Here is a 24187-nt window from a genome sequence, read left to right as displayed (position 1 = left end):
TGTCTGGTCATAACGAAATTGGAAATCTTTTCACATGATTCATCTAAGTACAAATGACAGCAGCGCCAATGCACTGCCCTTTTACACCTTGTTTATACGATACTATCGCCATCTGTATATGTGCATACCACTATCCCATTTTATACATATAACATTAGCCTACGTCCATCCGAACGTTTGTCAGAACACTGAGTAAAAGTTTGAAGTAAATCAGTCAAGAACTTTGATATTTTCAGTAACAACATTAAACTACAACTTGCTTATGTAGTACTATAGATAATAAATACTGGGGAAATTTTAGCAAAGATCTCTACCTCAAATTTTTACATGATACTCTAATATACATTCAGATGAACAAGGACTCAATACTTTTTTAAACACCACTGTACAGGTTCCCTGTTTAGACAGAGAAAGACAATGCTGTGCTGTTAAAATGTGGAGTTTTGTTTTCTTTCTCACAGTTAACTTTAGATACAGTAGTGGGGCACTTACATCATTAAACACATTGTTTATAATATAATCTCATTATATTTGAAACTGTATACACAACAATGGCCATTTTGTTTTCTCCCTAACAATCTGTTTTCAAAGAAAACAGGAAAGTTTTATTTCTGGTTTACTGGCTTATGATTAGAATACTATTACAAAATCTGAATTTGCAATGATGACGAACAAAGCTCAAGGTCGGGAGGAGGGGCAAGACAGACAGGGATAGAGGAAATTGAAACGTAAGGGGGAGGAGACAGACAGACAGAGAAAGAGAGGGAGAGAGAGAGGGAGAGGGAGAGGGGGAGAGAGAGAGAGAGAGAGAGAGAGAGAGAGAGAGAGAGAGAGAGAGAGAGAGAGAGAGAGAGAGAGAGAGAGGATGAGGTTAGGAGGTATATCCAATTCCCATACACGTTTAGCAACTGCGAAGCATTGCCAGGTTCACGAGTTGCTTTATAAATGCTTCCCAAACACTTAGTTTAAATTTCACAAATTAATATAAACTATGGTTTGGCAAACCACCATACAGCACATCATTAGTTCTAACTACCAAACATGAAGTAGTAAAGGTGATTAAAAGCCTAAAATTTAAACCGGTGTAACTGATGTATCAGTGTCACTTCTAATCTGTAGTTTTACAAATTGCAAAGTACTTGGCTCAAGTTGTGAATTTATCATTCACTGAGGGAGTGTTCCCTTAAAGATTAGAAATACCAAAAGTGGTACCTTCATTCAAGAATGGGAATAGGCATAACATTGAAAATTATCAACCTATTTCAGTCCTCTTGGCATTCTCTGAAGTAACAGAGATTAATGGAACAATGAATTGATGAGTACTTAAGACAACCCAACCTGCTGAATAATAATCAGCATGGCTTTGGAATAGGCAGAAGTACAGAAATGGTAATAAATGATTACACTGGCAGATCATACATTGTGGAGCTCACATCAGCTCGTGTATCATAAAATCAGATTAGTATCAGCCAGGAAGGTCAAAATATGTGTACTGCACAATAGTGTGTTACGCCCCTATCTGTTCCTTATTTATGTGAATTACACATACACCTAACAAACGGCACCCAAGCTCATATTTGCAGATGACAGTGTAATAGTGAGATATTGTGAGGACACACTGACCCTTAATATCAAGAAAACAGACTATGTACAACTTTGAAAGATAAATAAAAATCAATATCTCTATCTGGCACTGGGCACAAATGAGTGATTTAGAAAGGGTACACTCCACAAAGTTGTTATGAATGTGTGTTGATCAACATTTTAACTGGAAACACCATGTAACCGAACAGAGATTCAGTTCTGCACATATTGCTCTGAGAATTATTTGTAGAGTGTTTCCTCAGATTTTGGTTCTTTCCAATCCCTTGTAGGTTATGGGATAGTTTTGTGGGGTAAAATGAAATTTTTATGAACACCCAAGGGCTATTCAAATCTCATCACAGCTCTACAACTGTCAACTGCCAGCTGCTACTTACAAAGTTGTCTTTGGTTACTGTACCCTACTTTTACATATACAAATGTGTATTTAAAATAAGAGCAAGACTGATCTGCAAATCAATTACGATTACCACAGTTGTAATACATGCAACTGTGGGTCCCTCATATAGATCAAGTTAGAACAACGTGTACTCGATAGACTAGTGAGCCACTTAGGTGTTATTCCTTGTAAGTACTGCCAACATACATAATGAGGATGGAAATGGAAACAGCTTTTAGGGCAGAGTTAAAAATCTTTTCTTGTTGAGAAGTGTTCCAACACAACTTAATACATTAGTTTACAGGGCTCCTACACTCATTTACTGTCGAGTTCTTTTGATTGTTACCTTATGTATCATTTTCACTGCATATGTGTTTGGAAGAGAATGTTTCTGCTGTTTGGTTCCCATTTCTTCAATTTCAGATGCAGTGCAACACACCACCTCTGAGAAGGGATATGGTGCTAGCGTAGCTGTGATGGATAGTATTGGCAGGTTTGTGTGTGTTGTACTTTTCAGCAGTATTATGTTGTGTTTGTTTTTTATTTTTTCACAAGGTGTTTTATATCTAAGTTTCATGATTCAGCAACACCCTTGATTTCTTATACCTGCTGCAATTTAGACTGTATTTGTGATCACTTCCAATACTGTACCAAACAAGGTTGCTGTGCCAATGTTAATGTACTGGACTCCCATCATTCGAGAAAACTGGCGTTTATTCCCTTTACGGCCAACCTGACTTGGGTTTTTCCATAGTAGTTCCTTCGATAAGGCCATGGCCAACTTACTGCCCTGTCCACAGCTACTGATATACTTTGTCAGCGTTTTCTTTTTATTAATATATTATTTCTGTGATGTATCTGACATGTCTGATACTATTGTACTAAATGGTCTCCCAATTATCAATACTATTAGATTGTGGTTGATACACACTTGCTTTCCTCTGACAACAGTGATGGAAATCTAGCCACTTATAAGGGTATGTGCAGTTTATAGGGATATCAGAACCAGTGGAACCTTGCTTCTTATGTGCGAAAAAACATACAATTTCATATACTAAACTTCTTACCATCAGCAAAAGTGGGCTTATTTTGAATTTAACACTTACCGCGCAGAAATGCTTGCCCTTAAAGTACAACAAAAAAAATATGAACTACGCATAAAGAAATTTTCAAGTCTGTTTTTAAAGACAAAAAGCTTTATTGGACAAGTGAAATATTCCTCACTTTACAAGATAAATGACAAAAATTATATAATTTTAATCTACAGCAGCATCATTTTCCTTGCTTCCTTTAAATAAATACCAATACTTACACACTAAACATGCAAAATGTAAACACGTCCTCACCAACATTACACTGCAATTCTTTAATGTGTTTTTAACAAACCCATTGGAGGAAATTACTGACTCTTGTATGAGATGCTGAGACAGATTTCTATGCATAGCTTTTAACCCCTTACAACATTCATCCATAATAATCTAGCATTCAGATTTGTGTCAAGAATTAAAAATACAAAACTTGTGCTTTAAGTCCATTTTACACATTTCTGTGAGTGTACTCATAACAGTATGAATTATATGAAGACTACTGTTTTGACAGTGTGGAACAGGTCACTGCTGTATATAATTTGCAATGCAAACATACAAAAGCTATGTTAAAAAGAGGCAAATAAACAGCACTTACAAACATTCTTGGGAATGAAGAAAAGCACCACAAATGGAAACTTAGCCTATTATTATTATTTTGAGTGTATGACCTCAGTACACTGAGGCAAATACTCTCACTTAAAAAATGACATTGACCAATGTACAAAAACTAATCCCTCCAACAACTCACTGCGAAAAAACCTCAAACATTTTGTAAATAAGTTCGATGTGGATAGAAAACACACACAAAAAATCCTCAAAAAAGAGTCAGAACCGTTAGATGCTAGAAATTTGAGAAAACATGTCTCGCATAGAACAGCCCTGAGCCCTTTAATGGAAACAGATGGAAAATTTTTCCATTTTCAGTACAGACTGTTCTAAACAAGGCAATGGGAAATATACTAGGCAGCACATCTACATTTTACCAGTCTAAGATACTTTTTTTTATGTGCAAATGCTCAGTAATTGTGAATGAGAATTGCTGACATGAAGTATACCTGTAAAATTTCAGTCTCATCATGAAACAAAAGTCCACTTTCACTGAAGTCCTACTACACGAGAGCATTTAATATGTCATGGAGGCATTTTTGTGTGGTATGACAAGTACCAGATGTCATCAATATATAGTTATGTTTATCAGCATAGTATGTACAAATTAAAGATCTGCAAAGGCATATTTGAAATGGAATACTGAAGGATAGCAACTACATATACATAAGACATTTTCAGAACAGTGTACTTCAACGAATGTCAGTATGAAATACTTTACATAAACCAGGCATGCTGTTTTAAGGAAACCAAGTTACCATCTTGTAAACAATTTTTTTCATTAACGTTATGTATTTCAGCATTGGGCCATAAAATGACACTGTTGATTTTGACTTTTAACAAGTCACTGTAAGTGAAGTGAACAAATTACTATGTAACTCTTCGAAGGACAACTGAAACGCCACTCCAGGTCCATTTAATTGTACTTTGATATTACACGACATGTTCTTATCATTTAAAGATTTGCTACAAAGCTGAAACCAATAATGGCAGTGTGTGTCACCTACAGTTAAAAGCTATAGTAAAATACTTCAACCCCTCTTCAAGTTCTCTATTTCAGTACTGACAACAGCCAATTAAACACCCAATTGTGTTTTATCAGAAAGCATAAAACTGTGTGTCTTATTGGTCAGTCCATTAAGTAATTCAAGTTACAAAATTTTGGAGCTGACCAAATAAACCACCTTGAATGTAATGAATGTTCTTTGGAACAACGTATACCACTAGTTTCCATAATACTGTAGCATTGCATACAACATGAGAACTAATCCAACAAAGTATGTTGATCTTCAAGGGGGGGGGGGGGGGGAGGGAGAGAGAGAGAGAGAGAGAGAGAGAGAGAGAGAGAGAGAGAGAGAGAGAGAGAGGTGTGTGTGTGTGTGTGTGTGTGTGTGTGTGTGTGTGTGTGTGTGTGTGTGTGTGTGTGTGTGTGTGTGTGTGTGTTGGGAGGGGCAGAGGCGGGCAGCACTGTTTAAATCTTGTGAACACAAGTAATGGAAGTTCACAAGGTAACTAACATTTGTTCAATTCAGTGTTAATGGCTGACATTTCTGCTGCACCGAATACCTAAGTATTGTTTTTCATTTTAAGACTTAATGAGAGCTGTTGAAATCTAAGAATTTTGTATCAATTGAATTACATGTGCAATGGAGAATAAGCAAGCAAAATATGTAAGTGCATGTTACGTAAAATAACTTTTACACAATTGAACACAATCTGACCTATTAGGGTACGTATTAGAGCAATTAGCACGTTTCTACAAACAATTTGTGAGAAAGATGAAAATTATAGATTTACATATTAATTTGCTTCATCTGTATGCTTCTCACATCATAACTGTTTATATTGATGTGTAGACTGCAAAACAACAAGTTGACATTCAACTCTGTCATGATTCAAGCAAATATGGAGAAACTGATAAATGATTCTGCATTGAACATGTTATCAAAGACAGATTTATGAGAATAATGTTCTAGGAATCAACCATCTTGCCAGCAATCTCAAACGAACAGTCTGTAACTGTTACATAAACGTCACCTCCCACCAACACTTAGTTGTACTAAGATGAGGAAAATGATTTGATTTAATTATTTCAATCCCATTAAGTAAAAATATTGCATTAGGGACTATCATTTATTATTAAATTGTTTCCAGTCATACTATCACAAGTATAATTATTTTTAATACATGTACTGTGTCCACCATCACTAAAAATTTGTTCCACATCCTCCCTACCTTCCTTCCGATTACAAACCTTTATGCCAACTACATACAGACACACATACTATTTCATCGACACTGGTAATAACATTTGGATTGGTACGGGTACAAAGTTTCTGTAAGTTATTGGAATCATTAAGAGTGTTATTTTTTGACTGTGTAAGGCTGAAAACAAATTTTACAAACTTTATACTGGTGATTATTTCCAACTATGATACACAATGCCCCTCTGTAAAGTGAAATAAGTACCCACAATCCATTATGCAATATACAGAAAGTAATTGTCTTCTGTTTTGACCCTATCCAGTTAATGCATTTTGTTAGAAACATAATACTGTGACTAAGTAAAAAATTAAAAACTTGTTCAAAACTTTATTTCAGTTGTCGAGTACATATTGTTCACAAGACTTAGATTATAATTCATTCATATCAGAACTTGTGCTTGGAACACAAATACATGACTGGAATCCATATGATATAGGTAAAGGAAATTTTACTATGTTCACCAACTGCAACATACTGCACCACACAAGAGTCCACACTTCAAGTCACAACTGTGCTATGATAGAGATACAGAGAGAGAGAGAGAGAGAGAGAGAGAGAGAGAGAGAGAGAGAGAGAGAGAGAGAGAGAGAGAGATATTGGGTAAGTTCAGATGGCAACCTGACCACCAGAATGTTCTCAGCAAAAGGCTGGAGAACTTTTAAATGCTTTCATGGCTCAAATTTAATGCAGGATATGGTCCACTTATTTCAATGTCATTTTTGTATTGAAGTGTCATACTACTAAACAACCTGACACCAAAGGATAATGAAACCTGAAATTAAAGTAAACACATAATCCTAAACTACGATTTTTGGGCAGTTACATTGTTGTGCAATAAATGTGCACATCCCTGAGCATGTGCTGCAGTGTTTACTTTGAATTCAAGTAGGATTAAATCTACTGTCACACCGACCCACATTGTATTGTTAAAAAGCGTAGTAAACCAAAAATTTTGTATATGGTTATGAAAATATCTATGTTCAAAGACAACAATTAAATGAGCTTTGCATTAACTATCACAGTTATGGAAGCAAAATACTTTCCACAAAACACATCACAGATGCAAAGAAATTTTTTGCAGTTCATTGAAAATTAATCACTTCAGATTATAAGCTTCTATTCCTGTAATGAGATACCATGTAATTATTGTAATACAGAAAAATTTTTAGTACAAGTTTGTGAGACAGAAGGAGGATGCAAAAAATTTAATATGCTGTAGTATCTTTGCTTCAAAAATTAGGGTTACAACAAGAAGATTTGTGTCAAACAATTTGGCAATTCACCCTGTCATTTATTTCCTGACAAGCTGGTTACCGACTAAAGATTTCACAAAATGTTTAACACTACTACTAATCAAAAGAATGAGAACTTAATTAGCAATGTACTGGATATGCTATCCAGAAATTTGAAGAGCCAGCCAACTCACTGCTCAAAATTTTAACACTAACTATATTGGGTTTTAAAGATTTATGAATTTCATAATGCAAAAGTCACATTATGCAATTAAACTACAGTGAATCCAGACACATCCTTCACAACATTACACAGTCATTAAGACGAAGTCCACTGGGACAGTTACAGTATGCTAAGCGTATGACATATGGGAACAGCAACTTTTAGAACTTTTTTGCATTTCATAACTCTTGACTGCACACAAGACAATCAGAATTCGTTTATTTCTGCAGTGTAACCTGAGTGCCTTCAACAACACTGGTGTTACAATAACCTGAATATTCATTGTGCAAATTTTAGAACAATATTCTATTAAGACAGACAATTTGAGGAACCACACTATCAAACTGACAGGCAATATCTGTTGCATGCCCACAGCTTGTTTAAATAGTGTTAAAATTTAAGGTAGAAATTGCACCTCGAAAATATAGTAAAACTTTAGAATCTATATCTTATGTAAATGAAACCCTTATTTGGTGTTTTGAATGTTTCATGTCATCACACAAAGGAAGGTATACAAGTTGCATTTAAGTTGTATATAACTTCATGGCCTCAACAGATGTTACCTTCATACAATACCAACTTCTGAAATGACAGCTGCATGCACTGTAAGGGATGCTCATACACACTCCCACCTAAATTTACTTAAATAACTTTGTGCAAACATCCAATTGAACACTGGTCATGTTTTTTGTGCTGATACAACTATAAACTGAGTTACCATTACAAGTTCTCTGATGTAATCATGGGCAAATTAATGAAAAATATCAGAAAATATAAATTAAACTGCATGAAATTTATAAAATCTTACAGACATCTGGAACTCACATGTGATCATTTCTGTCATTTTAAGTGTCACATAATGCTAATAATATTAGCAGTGCAGACAATCTATTAACTAATTCAGTAAATATCTCCTGCATACACATGCAAAACCAAGGTGAAGCAGAAGAAGAAGAAATATGAAATATGAGAGAGAGAGAGAGAGAGAGAGAGAGAGAGAGAGAGAGAGATGCTTAGCAAGGTAATGGCTGCAGTTTTATTACTTAGGTTTGTACGTGCTTTCAATAATAAAATTCCAGTGAATTACACAGTAGATGTTACAAGCAGAAAGCAAATTAAACCATAACATTCCTTCAAGCAGTACAGTTCGTACACAAGTTGCCTAACAGTAATTATTACGCTTTAACATTATTTCCAAAGCACAACTTAGTGCTTTGACCTGACTCTGGTACTACAGTGTGCAGCATGCTTTTGTCATTTTGCACTTGCTGGCACGAAAACTTCATTATAAAGCAATCAAATTAGCTGTGACATGATTAAATTTATGTTCAGAAATATATTTAGCGCTCTTCTACATGTTGCCATGTTAGTAGGCTAAGCGTATTATCTTGCTATCACCATGAGGTTAACATTTGTAAATGCAGCTCATCATAGCTTCCATGACTGATTCAAACATACATATTTCACTAATGTGACTCTGTACTGACTATGACCTACCATCCATTAAAGGTATTTCCATATTCAATATTATATTTACAAATTATCATGAAGCACCAAACTGGCAGTACTTTTGTCGTCTTGTTATAATGAAAATTTAGAATATTTAATATTGCTAAGTACAGGAAGATAAAGAGCAAAACCTCTGACATGTAACGAACATGACAAGCAGAGGACATAAACTATGAGAACCAGTGACACATTTATTCACTGACAGTGGTATTAAATAGCTATCTATACAAAGGATTTCCTCTAAATATTGGAACAGATGATTTACAGTTCAAAACCGTCCCTAGCTTGAAGATACAACATCCAATACATTTACAATCAATACTGAAATGAGGTACCACTAATTACACAGATAAATATTTTTTGAAGAAATTTTTGTGGGACATACTATGTTGAAAGAAAGTTCACATCTATCAAATGTGAAAGGAACCACATTAAATTAAATTTGCAACAGCAAGCAATATTGTAAGTGTTGCTAATTGTGCAGCTCACATAATTAATGCCCTTCTGATAAAGAGTTTAAAATTTTTAGAAATCTGGTTTGCAAAATAAACCATACTTTTAATTTATACACATCTTACTGACAGACACATTCTACAATAGAAGCCAAACATTTACACACATGCTCTCCATAACACCAAAAATGGACTGGAGCTACCTGCGGACTACATTAACCACAGTACAAACAAATGAACTAAACACGACAAGAGTTCACTACATGCACCTTTGGATATACAACAGATGTACCAAAAAATATACTACTGCAGTAATGCATACGATCATAGTGACCTTGACTTTATGATGTAGTGTCAAAAATTGTCAGACATTTATAAACTGGCAGCACATACCAAAAGCTTCATGATGTATGTTGGGGCTGAGAGGGTGGGAGGGGGGTGGGAGGGGATGGGGCAGTTGCAAAGATTTTTTTACTAACTGTTTACAAGCTTACAAGCACTTCCATATACAGGAAGAGCATGATTTTCAGAAAATACAAGTCATTTCCAGTGACACAAATTATACTTTTACATTTATGCCACCCATATAGTATCCTAATTTAGCCTAAAGAATTATTCATATCAAATCCTGATTTTAAATATCTTTACATTGCCACAAAGCTTTGAAATATTCACAAGCTGCTTCTGCCTAACAGTAAATAAAATGCAACCTATTATTCTAAGCATAAGGGATACAAAAATTATGACAACACTGATAGCATCACCTGCCTAATGTGGAAAAGCAGTCTATATAATGTTAGTACATACAACTACATGAAACACTGAATGCCACTTCGGCACACACTGTGAACACACACTGACAGGGGAGGAAAGCTTCAGTGAGAAAACTATTAACATTTACATTTGGAAATACATTCTTTCTTCAAAATTCTCTTTGGTATTCATTCAATGCAGTTGTCGATCCAAGCTCTCATACAAAGCTGCAACCAGAACGTATTAACAGATTTACCTTTATTCTATACTCTATTTCAATTAAATAATAATAATAATGATAATAATAATAATAATAATAATAATAATAATAACAGCGGTAGTAGTAAATTCAAATACAAGTGTACACAGTTGTCATGCATACATTTAACACGCCTAACCAAAGAAATCTCCCAACACTGGAGTCCCTCAGAATATTAATACACTTAAATGAGATTATTTGAAAGTAACATTCACAAAACACAGAGAAGTTATTTAAATATGTGCAACTTGCAAGATGCAGTACAATGGTCACTTTACATCGGTATAACTTAAGTTTAACATCCTATAAACAGTGTGCGCTCCTTTCTACACACACACACACACACACACACACACACACACACACACACAAACAAACAAGCTTCTAGCACTACAAATCAAAAGCTGGTTTCCTTCCTACATGATTCTGTTCTTTTTATAACTGTCCTCTTTCTCCATGCAATTAATTTAAAAATGAATTACATGCCAATAACACATTAGAATGATTTCTCAATTTCTGCAGTGCAGCTTTAATTCCAAATTCGTAGAAAACTGTCCCATGACCCTGTTGCCACTGCCATTCCATCTTCTGTTACTCCTAGACAGCTAACTCTGTTGTCATGGCCAGCAAGGATACCTATAAGATAATTTTACCATAAATTACATCAGTTAATTTTAGAAGTAGACAATAATCATTTTTACACTCTGCATAATTAATAACTTCTGACCAGTTTATTTTAATGGTCTTTATATGTACACAACATGCAGACTGTTTCAAACACTGACTAACAATTCTACACTGCATGCACATAATATCTGAATATCTTTATTTTAGTTACCACAAAGCACAAGTATTAACAGAAAATATATCCAAGTGTCACGTAATGGAACTTTGATAAATTATTATGGATTTTTAGTGCCCTACAACATAATAATTAGAGGTCTGCAATTTCATTACTTTTCACTGATGGCTACCGATAGCTGACACACTACGCATTATTCACTTGGCCAATGTAAGTAACTTCCACGATTTGCCTTTCAGTTTTTATTAGTGCAACAGTTTCCAGAATTGCATTTAGTATTTTTTTATAGAGGCAAAATTTCCATTGCAAAAGATTTAGATTAGACTTAAGTGGTTTCTCTTGACAATTGGAACATACAAAGAAGGCTGAGTATCTCCATTTCAGTTCACTGTGAGCATAGCAAATTCATTTGACATACATTAATTTTAAAAGTAGTTATGAATGAGTGTACAAAACTGGGGAAAGTCTATCAGTTATGGTACATTAATGATACTTCTAAAGGTAATGACTGTCAATCAGAAAGGAGGAAAATTTAAATCAAGAAAAGCCTTTTCAGTACATCATGTATGATGTTAGGAAAAAACTAGTGTTCAACAACTGACACGATTCATGCTGACAATTGAATTAATAATTTGAAATTACAGTTATGGTTAATTTTCTCTGTGCAGATGAAAAACACGCAACAAATGCATGCAAATGAATGTGTTATGTCAACAGTGTGAAGAAAGAACTTTGAATACCAGTATGGCCTAATAATAAGCTGGAAGTGAAAAATGAAGTGAAAAATGTTCTAATTGAGGATGTGAACTACACTAATGCCAACTGTGTTGTTGCAATCATCAATATGTAAGTGTAGCAGAATAATTAATTTCTATGAAGTGCAAATACATAAATGTTGAAATTCTGGGCATTGACAAACCTAAGTACAAATGTGTTTATAGATAACTGATACTACGCCCTGTTGTAAGAAATGTGGAATATACACAAAGCTGCCCACCAGCTGTACTTTTGACAGTTTTCAGAATTTATCTGGGGATTTAATCTTTTCATAGATACCAATATGTGAACACTTCTTATTTGGTGATCAGTAATTCATACAAACAAATTCATTACTATCATAAAACTGTTTTTACCATCCTGGAGCTATGGGAAAAAAATTGCAGCTCTTCAGAAGTCCGAAGTTCTTGGGACACAAGGCTTAACGGAAATGCTTTTACAGTACCTACTACAGCCTAATAACAGCGAGCCATTTTTGTTACCTACCGATTGTTTTCTTTCGATGTGCTTGCAAAAGCTAAGGCACAGTTCATAATTTTATAGAACAATTTAAGGGCACTGCACCTATTTATAGAAAATTCCGTTTTCTACATCAAACAATTTGTGCAATTGAACACTTTATGTAGTAGTTGTAATGTCTTCTCTTATGGCTATACAAAACTTAACGAAAGTTACTGGAATTTTTAACAAATAAATCCACAAGAACAAAGCATAAGGTAGCATTACAGTCTGATTACAGTTATTCAATAGTTGACATCTGTCACTTGGAGCTACGGAGTTGCCCCATCCACTGCCAGATACTGCTCAGTTATAAACAACCCAGAAACAAGGTAGGTCACCTGACAAATGCTGTTAATGTTTAACATGGAGCAAAGTTGAAACCGGCCATGCCAGGTATGATGGAAATGGGAGAGACATGGTTGAAAGCTGATGTTAAGTAATCAATGCCTGAACTGTGGCAGACATTGGGTTTTGTAGCCCTGAACTGAAGCCCTTGCCCTAACCTAACCCCAACCTTGTGATGTGCCATGTACCCCAGGGATCGGTGAACAATAATCTGCAGCCAAACTAAAATCACGATCGCTTCCTCGACAGCATGTAAGGCTAACCTCTACGAGCCAACTCTAAACCAAAATGTCAGTTTCACTGTTAAAAGCAAACTAATTTCTCTATGTCATTCGTTACCTGAAACTATCCTCACATTGGCTACACGAACTGCCATGTTACCGGATGATGACGAGTCATGCATGCAGATTACAGGCGACATGCAGATTCGAAACGAAATATGCATGATAGGAAGGAAAAAGCCAACAGAGAGAAAAGTCAATATGATGATGAAAACAACACTGCAAAGCATTAGAAATAAAAAATATGTTTAAACAACTTAATTGATGAGCATAATGAACTCTTGATTAGATTAAAAACTAATAAATTTCACTGCAGTTGACCGGATTTGAACGTGAGACTTTCTACCCATCAGCTTTCTATGCTAACCACTAAATTAGGCTTTTACTCTGCAGATATTTCATGTATTTCCGACTCTCATGACAAGAGTCCCCAAGAAAGAATGCTGAACAAGGAAACCAACTAATTGTTGTGGCAGCTTGACAACAGTGAATGGTTTGGACATCATGATGTGTGCTCTGACTGGAGGGAATCAGCTCTAGTGCGTGAAGGTCAACTATCATTTAACTTTAATCAGACTATAGCAAATAAACTGAAAAGAATAGTTGCTACTCACCATGCAATAAAGATGCTGACTCACAGATAGATGCAACAAAAAAACTGAGAAATTTTCTAATGCATTACTATACTCAGTGTCCATCGTCCTCTCTTCTTTCCTGTGTTTCTCCTGTTGCCTTAGAAAGTGCATTTTCTGATAGTATTTTTATTGCGCCTATCTGCAACTCAGCATCTCCGTCATATCATCATTTGAAACTAATGAGTGGAGCCGTGGAAACTGGGAATGGAGTGCTGAGTGGAGAAATCTGAATTTTTGTGACCTTTTCTGTTTGAGTTCAATAGGCATGTGACAGCAGCAGAGGCAGCCAGAAACATTTGCACCATGTAGGGGAATTTGTACCATTGCACAGAGCATTGCAAGAAAATGGTTCTCTCACTTTAAAGACAACTGTTTTCACATTAGATACTCTCTACATCCAGGAAAGAACTTTAGGGTTTGATAGTCACTTAAACGCATTAATCCATAATGATCCACATCAGTGTACTTGAGAGCTGGCAAATGGTATGAACTGATAATTCCAGCATCATGCGACACTTGCATACATGGGGAAGTTGTATGGGCACCACATGCTCTAAACTATAATCACAAAAATCAGTGAGTGGTAACGTGTGCACCTCTGCTTGCTCATCATCAATTGGCTCGTAAATGACACCATTTCCACCCTGTATACTTACTGGTGACTAGAAATGGTGTCTCTATGCTATCATAAGGAAAAGGAAGGAATGGTTGTCCCAAATAAAGCAACACATCCCAGTACAAAGACCTGCACCCATCCACAGAAGATAACACGATGCATCTGATGATTGCAAATTGCTCCACACAAGATGTAACTACCACTGCTGACATTTACTGTATAGAACAGTCATTTTGGACATGCACTCCAAGAAGGATGACCAGGATGACTGCATGAAGTGACACTACTCTACGGGAACTCCCACCTGTATTCTGCTAAACTGACAAAAACACTATACAGGAGTTTAGCTGGGAAGTCATTCTGCACCCACCTTATTTGTCTGATTTTGTGCTCTCAGATTTTCACATTTACCACTAACAATTTTCAAGCAACTTCCTTCCCAGATAAAAATGCATTCCGAACACAGCTTGACGAGTTCTTCACCTCAAACAACATGATTTCTACAGTTGCAGACTAAAAGCTATCCCAGCATTGGCTGACTGTTGTAAATAGTCAAGGAGAATATATTATTGGCGACTATAGCCTATGTTATGTGTATCTGTTGCATTTATTAAACTTACGGGGAGTCACTGTGAACCTATGCACCAACCCAATATATTTTACCAGTCAAAATTGTGCTGTTGGTTTTTTTTATGTTTTGCTGAAACACTATTATACGAAATAATTTATTAGGATCACACTTTGCACCATCTTATTTGCCTCTACAACCACACTGTTCTTTCTATACTGCTGCTAACAATTTCTCCCCCATACTGCCAATTAATTGCATCTGCAAGAACTACAAAAGCATTTTAGATATTGTAGTAACAGAATTATCCCACTGAATTTTGTTAAATTATTTTCTATTGCAGGTAGAGAGTATGTACATTTGGTGAATGCCATTATACAAGCTATGAAAACACTGGCTTGTGTTTATGGAAGTAAATTCTTTTCAAATTTTACAGCAACCAATACCACAACAGAATATACTCCACAAGGCAAAACTTGTCTCTCAATACCAAATCTTCAATGATTTCTTACCTGCACGTTCCGTTTTCATTGAGTCCCAAACATTACAATTGAAGTCATCGTAACCAGCCAACAGTAAGCGACCAGACTTGGAAAATGCAACAGATGTAATCCCACAAATAATATTATCGTGAGAATACATTGCTAATTCTTGATCTGCTCGAATGTCGAATAGACGGCATGTCGCATCATCACTGCCTGTTGCAAAGGCATAGCCATTTGGAAAGAACTGCAAAAAAATAAAATATAAAAATTAAATCAAGACTTGAGAAAAACTTAATATTACGCTTTTTGAAGAGCATGTATACCTTGAGCCCTGTTTTGCTAAATGCGAGAGGCATACAACTAAACATTAAATTGCGTTCGCTGGAGTACTGCTATGTCTGTACAATTTCTGTAATTATTCATAATGAAATATTTAAGTAGTAACAGACTTCATAAATAGGGTGGATAGCTCCAAATTTCAAGTATAAAAAAATTGATGAAAATTTTGACTGCCAAGAAAAATGTTTCTGACCTTCTCAAAGTTTTGTTCAAAATCTCTGTTTGAATGGTTATTAGTTTGGGGAACAAATTAACAATGTCTTCTAGTGTAATTTTCCAGAGTAATTATTCTAGAAGAAAGTTTTGATCACATAAAAGTGAGAAGTGAGAGTTGTATGTGATGTACACCCACAGTCTTCTTGTAGGGACTACTACACAGATAGATGTATTTTAATTGCACCCTAACAATGCACACATTCACTAATGACATTAATAATAAATAATTATTGTGATTTTGATAAAAAGTGTTCACAGCTAAAACACTGGAAGAAAACATATATTAGTTACTTATTACTAAATCTGTTAGAGGAACATAAAGTAATTCAGAATGCAACTACAAAAGCCTTTCAGCAATTTCCCAATACTATGAAATGTCTGACAAATACAATGTGCATTTTCAAATTGATTTTCAGTTAATTCTTCTGGCCACCTTCTATTCCACAGACAAGTGTTTAATGAAAAATTAGTAGCAGGTATACTATACTACAAAAACATTTTAACTTTATTATCAAATGTTTTCCACTTTTAACGTGAGCAGTGACATTGCTATTAAGTTTACACCACTGAGATACACTCCTGGAAATTGAAATAAGAACACCATGAATTCATTGTCCCAGGAAGGGGAAACTTTATTGACACATTCCTGGGGTCAGATACATCACATGATCACACTGACAGAACCACAGGCACATAGACACAGGCAACAGAGCATGCACAATGTCGGCACTAGTACAGTGTATATCCACCTTTCGCAGCAATGCAGGCTGCTATTCTCCCATGGAGACGATCGTAGACATGCTGGATGTAGTCCTGTGGAACGGCTTGCCATGCCATTTCCACCTGGCGCCTCAGTTGGACCAGCGTTCGTGCTGGACATGCAGACCGCGTGAGACGACGCTTCATCCAGTCCCAAACATGCTCAATGGGGGACAGATCCGGAGATCTTGCTGGCCAGGGTAGATGACTTACACCTTCTAGAGCACGTTGGGTGGCACGGAATACATGCGGACGTGCATTGTCCTGTTGGAACAGCAAGTTCCCTTGCCGGTCTAGGAATGGTAGAACGATGGGTTCGATGACGGTTTGGATGTACCGTGCACTATTCAGTGTCCCCTCGACGATCACCAGAGGTGTACGGCCAGTGTAGGAGATCGCTCCCCACACCATGATGCCGGGTGTTGGCCCTGTGTGCCTCGGTCGTATGCAGTCCTGATAGTGGCGCTCACCTGCACGGAGCCAAACACACATACGACCATCATTGGCACCAAGGCAGAAGCAACTCTCATCGCTGAAGACGACACGTCTCCATTCGTCCCTCCATTCACGCCTGTCGCGACACCACTGGAGGCGGGCTGCACGATGTTGGGGCGTGAGCGGAAGACAGCCTAACGGTGTGCGGGACTAAAGCCCAGCTTCATGGAGACTGTTGCGAAAGGTCGTCGCCGATACCCCAGGAGCAACAGTGTCCCTAATTTGCTGGGAAGTGGCGGTGCGGTCCCCTACGGCACTGCGTAGGATCCTACGGTCTTGACGTGCATCTGTGCGTCGCTGCGGTCCGGTCCCAGGTCGACGGGCACGTGCACCTTCCGCCAACCACTGGCGACAACATCGATGTACTGTGGAGACCTCACGCCCCACGGGTTGAGCAATTCGGCGGTACGTCCACCCAGCCTCCCGCATGCCCACTATACGCCCTCGGTCAAAGTCCGTCAACTGCACATACGGTTCACGTCCACGCCTTCGCGGCATGCTACCAGTGTTAAAGGCTGCGATGGAGCTCCGTATGCCACGGCAAACTGGCTGACACTGACGGCGGCGGTGCACAAATGCCGCGCAGCTAGCGCCATTCGACGGCCAACACCGCGGTTCCTGGTGTGTCCGTGTGCCGTGGGTGTGATCATTGCTTGTACAGTCCTCTCGCAGTGTCCGGAGCAAGTATTGTGGGTCTGACACACCGGTGTCAATGTGTTCTTTTTTCCATTTCCAGGAGTGTATTTAGAGCCAGTTGTACAAACATCGCTTCCTGGAGATCAATTTTCACCTCGGTTCAGAAAGTCTGTTCAACAAACCACTAGATTGCTTTGACACTTAACTCTGAACCACTGAATGAGGTTTAGTATTGGTCTTCATTAGGAAGAAACACATTTGGCACCACCACTAAAATCAGCTACTTACACAATTATGTTTCGACCACAGATGTTGATCATACGACACTATCTTTACCACTGAATGTATCTTGTCTAGTACAAGAAAAGTAAGCAGAAAACTGCACAGTCTTTTAACTTCTCCACAGCCAAAAAATGTTTATTGCTGGATCTCTTATTGGGTCAGTATAGAGACACAACAGAGGGCAAAAACCTGTTTAAGTTACAATAATCAATGAAGGGTAGGTGTGGAAAGAAGCTGCTGTTACGTAATTCACAGAACATAAGGACAAATCTTGACTGGACAAGTTTTAAAATATTTTGCAACAATATCAAGAAATGCACAAAGAAAGCATTCACACATGCCAACATATAATTTCAGCACACCATTATTAAATTTCATCTTCGTCTAATTACAAGTGCTAAGTAACGTATAGCAAAATTGTGTAAATTTTTTGAAGCTGAAATGCTGAAGGTGGTAATTTTGTGAGGCCTATTGTTATGGTAAGGGGGCGGAAGGTAATTTCAGCTCTGAAGCTGGAGTATTTCCATTTCCAACCCCTTACAATGATGCAGATTTTCATCTTTAAGTTACGCATGTTTGTTTGTATGTCTTAATATCATCTGATGAGTGTTGTGAAATAAATTTGCCATGTAAAAGGCAGTCTACAATATTATTCATTATGTTCCTATTCATTTCTTGTTCTGATATACATTTACCCAACACTGAAGGCTGCAGATGATTCACAGCAACAGTGAATAAGGAGAAGACTAAATTCAAATGAAAATATTGTTCTACTCTAAGACACTAACAGGAGAGGATGTTTAAATTGAGCTGATAAGAATAATAGTTTAAGTTAAACTCTGCAGCAGAACACTGCATGTTTTGAACTGAAAAATCTAATTCTACAGAACCTACAGTCAGAATAAAATCCAGAAAACAAAAATACAGTAAACTTCCTCTATGTGAAATGCCAATTTTTACACAAGAAGTAGAGTTCCTTGAAGTTAAGCATAATATGAGAGTACAGTGCTTGTTCGTGGAACGTGAAATAATGGTAATACTAAGAGTAGATAAAAGAAACCAAAATAAATGAAAAGAGAATCATGTTTTAAAAGAGTTTATTCCAATTTTGTAACCATTTTTACGTAAACACATTGACTGTAAATTCTGCCCTCATTGCACCACAACTCCAGTTACTGTCATTTATTGTTGGTAATGGAATGTCTTTGTAGACCCTTCTCCAAACAAAAGCAGTGTCATCTGTTTTAGGCTCCTTATATAATGCACTGACGGCTATACCATTCTGTGCCTTACAATTTAGTTTTACTGAGTCATGAACTTTAAGAACTAGACACTCTGGACATAAGTAAAGATTCACAGGGGTGAAAAGTGGTATGTGGAAGAAAAGAACTTCCAAGAACAAACCTGGCATCAAATCTGAGATCCTATCTACTATTCCAAGACTACCACTGAGTTGATAGTTACCAACTAACACATGTGCTTTGATGTAATCAATAAATTACATCACACATTAATAGGGAGGGAGGGGTCAACAAAAGTGCATCGTCATGTGACAAGGATGGGTGGGGGTGGGGGGAGTTGTAAGCTTTGTGATATTGCAAGTATGAAGTTTTGTTTTGCATTATACCTTAAAAATATTACCAATTTTATCGTCATCATTTATTAAGGTTTAAATCTGTCTGTGAACTTGCAAAAGGATGGGTGATATGGGAAAATTCCAGTTGGATTACATCATGATCAGACAGAGATTCCAAAATCGGATTCTGGCTTGTAAGACATACCCAGGAGCACCATAGACTCAGATCCCAATATAGTAGCAATGAAGAGTAGGCTGAAGTTTGATAACTTAGAAATAGTCAATATGCAAAGAAGTAGGATACAGAAGTGCTAAGGAATGACAACATACTGTTGAAGTTCTGTAAGGCTATAGATACAGCAATAAGGAATGGTTCAGTAGGCAATACAGTTGAAGAGGAATGGACACCTCTAAAAAGGACCATCACACAAGCTGGGAAGGAAAACATAGGTACATAGAAATTAACTATGAAGCAACCATGGGAACAGAAGAAATATTTTAATTGATAGATGAAAAGAGGAAGTACAAAAATGTTCAGGGAAACTAAGGTATAGAGAAATACAAGTTGCTGAGGAATGAAATAAATAGGAAGTGCAGGGAAGCTAAGACAAAATGGCTGCAGCAAAAATGTGAAGATATCAAAAAAGAAATGATTGCTGGAAGGACAGACTCAGCAAACAGGAAAGTCAAAACCACCTTTGGTTACATTAAAAGCAAGAGTGATAACATTACGAGTGCAACAGGAATTTCCCAGTAAATGCAGAAGAGAGAGCATATAGGTGGAAAGAATACATTGAAAGCCTCTATGAGGGTGAAGATTTGTCTGTGATAGAAGAACAGACAGGAGCCAATTTAGAAGAGATGGGGGATCCAGTATTAGAATCAGAATTTAGGAGAGCTTTGGAGGACTTAAGGTCAAATAAGGCAGAAGGGATAGATAACATTCCATTAGAATTTCTAAAATCATTGGGGGAAGTAGCAACAAAGGCTATTCACGTTGATGTGTAGGATGTACGAGTCTGGCAACATTCTATCTGACTTTACGAAAAGCGTCATCCACTCAATTCCGAAGATGGCAAGAGCTCACAAGTGCGAGAATTACTGCACAGTCAGCGTAACAGCTCATGCACTCAAGTTGCTTACAAGAATAATATCCAGAAGAATGGAAAAGAAAATTGAGGATGCACTAGATGACTATCAGTTTGGCTTTAGGCAAGGTAAAGGCACCAGAGAGGCAATTCTGACATTGCGGTTAATAAAGGAATCAGACTAAAGAAAAATCAAGAGACATTCATGGGATTTGTTAACCTGGAGAAACTGTTCGACAATGTAAAATGGTGCAAGAGGTTTGAAATTCTGCAAAAAGTAAGTGTAAGATATATTGAGAGACAGGTCATATACAATGTGTATGACAGCCAAGAGGGAATAATCAGAGTGGACGACCAAGAATGAAGTGCTCATATTAAAAAGGGTGTAAGAAAAGGATGTAGCCTTTTGCCCCTACTGTTCAATCTGTACACCAAGGAAGCAATGATGGAAATAAAAGAAAGGTTCAGGAGTGGAATTAAAATTCAAGGTGAAACGTCAATGAGACAATTCACCGATGACATTGCTATCCCGAGTGAAAGTGAAGAAGAATTACATGATCTGCTGAACAGAATGAACGGTCTAATGAGTACAGAGAATGGATTAAGGGTAAATCGAAGAAAGACCAAGGTAATGAGAAGTATTAGAGATGAGGACAGTGAGAAACTTATCAGGATTGATGACCATGAAGTAGATGAAGTTAAGGCATTCTGCTACCTAGGCAGTAAAATAATCAATGGTGGATGGAGTAGGAAGACATCAAAGTAAGACTAGCAATGGCAAAAAGGGTATTCCTGACCAAATGAAGTCCACTAATATCAAATAATGGCCTTAATCCGAGGAAGAAATTTCTGAGAATGTATGTCTGGAGTACAGCATTGTATGATAGTGAAACAGGGACTGTGAGAAAAGCCAGAATAAATGAACTAAGCATTTGGAATGTGGTGCTAAAGACATATTGAAAATTAGGTGGACTGATAAAGTAAGGAATGAGGAGACACGGCGCAGAATCTATAGGGAACGGAATGTGTGAAAACACTGATAAGGAGAAGGGACAGGATGGTAGGAAATCTGTTACGACATGGAGCAAAAACTTCCACAGTACTAGAGGGAGCTGTAGAGGGTAAAAACCGTACAGGAAGACAGTGACTGGAATACATCCAGCAAATAATGGAAGACTTAGGTTGCAAGTATTACTCTGAGATGAAGAGGTTAGCACAGGACAGGAATTCGTGGCGGGCCGCATCAAACCAGTCTGAAGACTGACAACATAAAAAAAATCACTTTTTGACAAGGCACCCATGAAATGAGATTCTTGTTCATGCTGACTGCACCTATGAGGTCACATGTCAGACTCATATGAACTGCCACTGCTCTGATTTCATGTCTGTTGAACTGTTTATAGCACTTCATCAAAATTCTACTTTCGCTGAGTAATGGACATACTTCCTTGGTTCTACTATTTAGTGTGACTGATTTATCTAATAAATTTAAAATGAGCAGAAAATGATTTCAGTTTTCTTTAGTGTAAACTATATTAAGTGTACAGTGAAGTTTATGCTGATAAAAAATCAGCAAGACAAAGTCAATACCTTATAGAGATGTTTGAAAAAGTGGCAATGTTGAATGTGAAGTGGTTCCCAAAATCAAAGAATTGCAAATAAAACTGAAGAAAACATGACACTTTTTTTTTTAAATTTCTGAGTCGTCAAAACTGCCAAACAACTATTGCCCGTGGGTGTAAAAGCAAGTGAGTTTTATATTTAACATTTCGTTCTGCACCATAAAAAATATGTTTTGTGTTCTGTGGCAAATTGAAAAACAGGATAAGCCCATCAATTATGTTCAGTAATTGTTCACTACTTATAAAGCAAAATCAGCCACCGCATCTTTCTGCATGTTGGATGCAATCTCTGAAGGTACAAGGTCGAGTACAAGATGCCCATACATGCTTACGTTTGACTGCTGGAAGAAACCTGCCAGGACATACCAGGAGAGACTGAAGATATAGGTATGCAACAACAGGAAGCCTCTTACCTTGAAAAGTACCAAAATCCAACTCCCTTGTCAGAATGGAATGAAATTGTAGGACTATAATCTGAGCTCAATAGCTTGCTTTTAGAACGCAATTCTGGCATGGCGGCAACAGATGAAGCAACAAAAAGAGTAACAGCATTCAATGAAGCCTTTCAACAGGAAAGAAACATACCTAAGAGAAAGATCAGCACAGCGAAATGACAGACGAAACTTTTAGTTCTAAAAACAAATCCTACAAATTTTTACAAGTAATTCCAACTTAACAGCAACTCTTAAAATTTGAAATACTGTTTGTCAGCCTAGAGTAGAAGAGACTAAATCTGGTTTACTTTAAGTCCCAAAAGATATTGCAGTTTTTGGTGGTGCAGTTGATGACCGATTCTGAACTGAGGTTAAAAGGTGCTGGAAAACACTACGATTTACAAGCCAAAGCATTTAAAGAAGGCTTCACAATAAGTCAGACTACTACTCTGATGAATCTGTTCCAGTTAAACTGTACAAATGACACTTTGCTTCATTTAATGCATAAAGATGACAAATTCTTTACAGGTACTACAAGACATCTTGAATCTTTAGCTTCAGTTTTGGGCCAAGGTCAAGTATTATTTTTATCTTTGGATGACAAAGCAAATGTGCCATTAGTTATTACAACAGTAAAAGCTCAAGAGTCAATATTAAGGCACCTTGACTACCGTATCAAATTACCCGACTATAACTTTGTGGTCATCGAAAAATAAACTTTCCCCCCAAGTTATGCAGTTATCTTAATAAAGGAAAGATGGACACACATTGGGCTTACATTTGTACAGATTTGTAGTGGAAAACTTTCTTCCTCTAATACAGAGACTCTTGCCACAGACTGACTTTCTGAATTAATAGCTTTTGAAAAGTTAATGAGACCTCAATGTTTACTTCCACATGTGGTAATGGTCCCAACAAAAATATATGAGTTACAGTTTCAGCTGTGCAACATAAAATATTTTAACTTTGACGCAATATACATTGCTACAAATGCTCTGGGAAGAAGCGCATTGAACACAGCAGAGCGACAAATGGGGCCTCTTAGTTGAGAACTTATCGGTGTTCTGTGCCAACAGATACCAGACTGTACATTGTACAGGCTAGGACATCGACAAATGATTGTACGTAGTATGCAAATCACATATGTGAATCACAATATTTTTCACAATTTATAAAATGTGAGGTTATGTGTTGCAGTCTGACAAACTAGCTTGTGGCATTTATTGAGATATGGGGTTTTTTCTGCCACCTGTTTGGATTAAACATACTTCAGACATGCATGTGTCCTGTAGGAAATGATGACTCCAATGGTAAAATTACTCGATTTTTACTATGTTTCACATCTGAGGCAAGTTCTGTACC

General features: G+C 37.0%; 1 protein-coding gene across 4 annotated transcripts in view; it reads right to left on the bottom strand.

Moving 5' to 3' along the window:
* Nucleotides 1-6252: 6252 nt before the first annotated feature.
* The window catches only part of LOC126297671 (guanine nucleotide-binding protein G(I)/G(S)/G(T) subunit beta-1), a 76878-nt gene continuing 58943 nt past the window's right edge, over nucleotides 6253-24187 (bottom strand). For all 4 annotated transcript variants that reach the window (XM_049988773.1, XM_049988774.1, XM_049988776.1 and 1 more), the window contains exons 8-9: nucleotides 15406-15622; nucleotides 6253-11004 (exon numbers count right to left, since the gene is read on the bottom strand). In XM_049988773.1, the coding sequence (XP_049844730.1) occupies nucleotides 10898-11004; nucleotides 15406-15622 (324 nt within the window). In that variant the 3' untranslated portion in view covers nucleotides 6253-10897. The remainder of the gene's footprint in view (nucleotides 11005-15405; nucleotides 15623-24187) is intronic.

The sequence above is a fragment of the Schistocerca gregaria genome, chromosome X (genome assembly GCF_023897955.1).
Source record: "Schistocerca gregaria isolate iqSchGreg1 chromosome X, iqSchGreg1.2, whole genome shotgun sequence".
Taxonomy (NCBI): Eukaryota; Metazoa; Arthropoda; class Insecta; order Orthoptera; family Acrididae; genus Schistocerca; species Schistocerca gregaria.
This window is presented reverse-complemented; position numbering and strand designations above follow the sequence as displayed.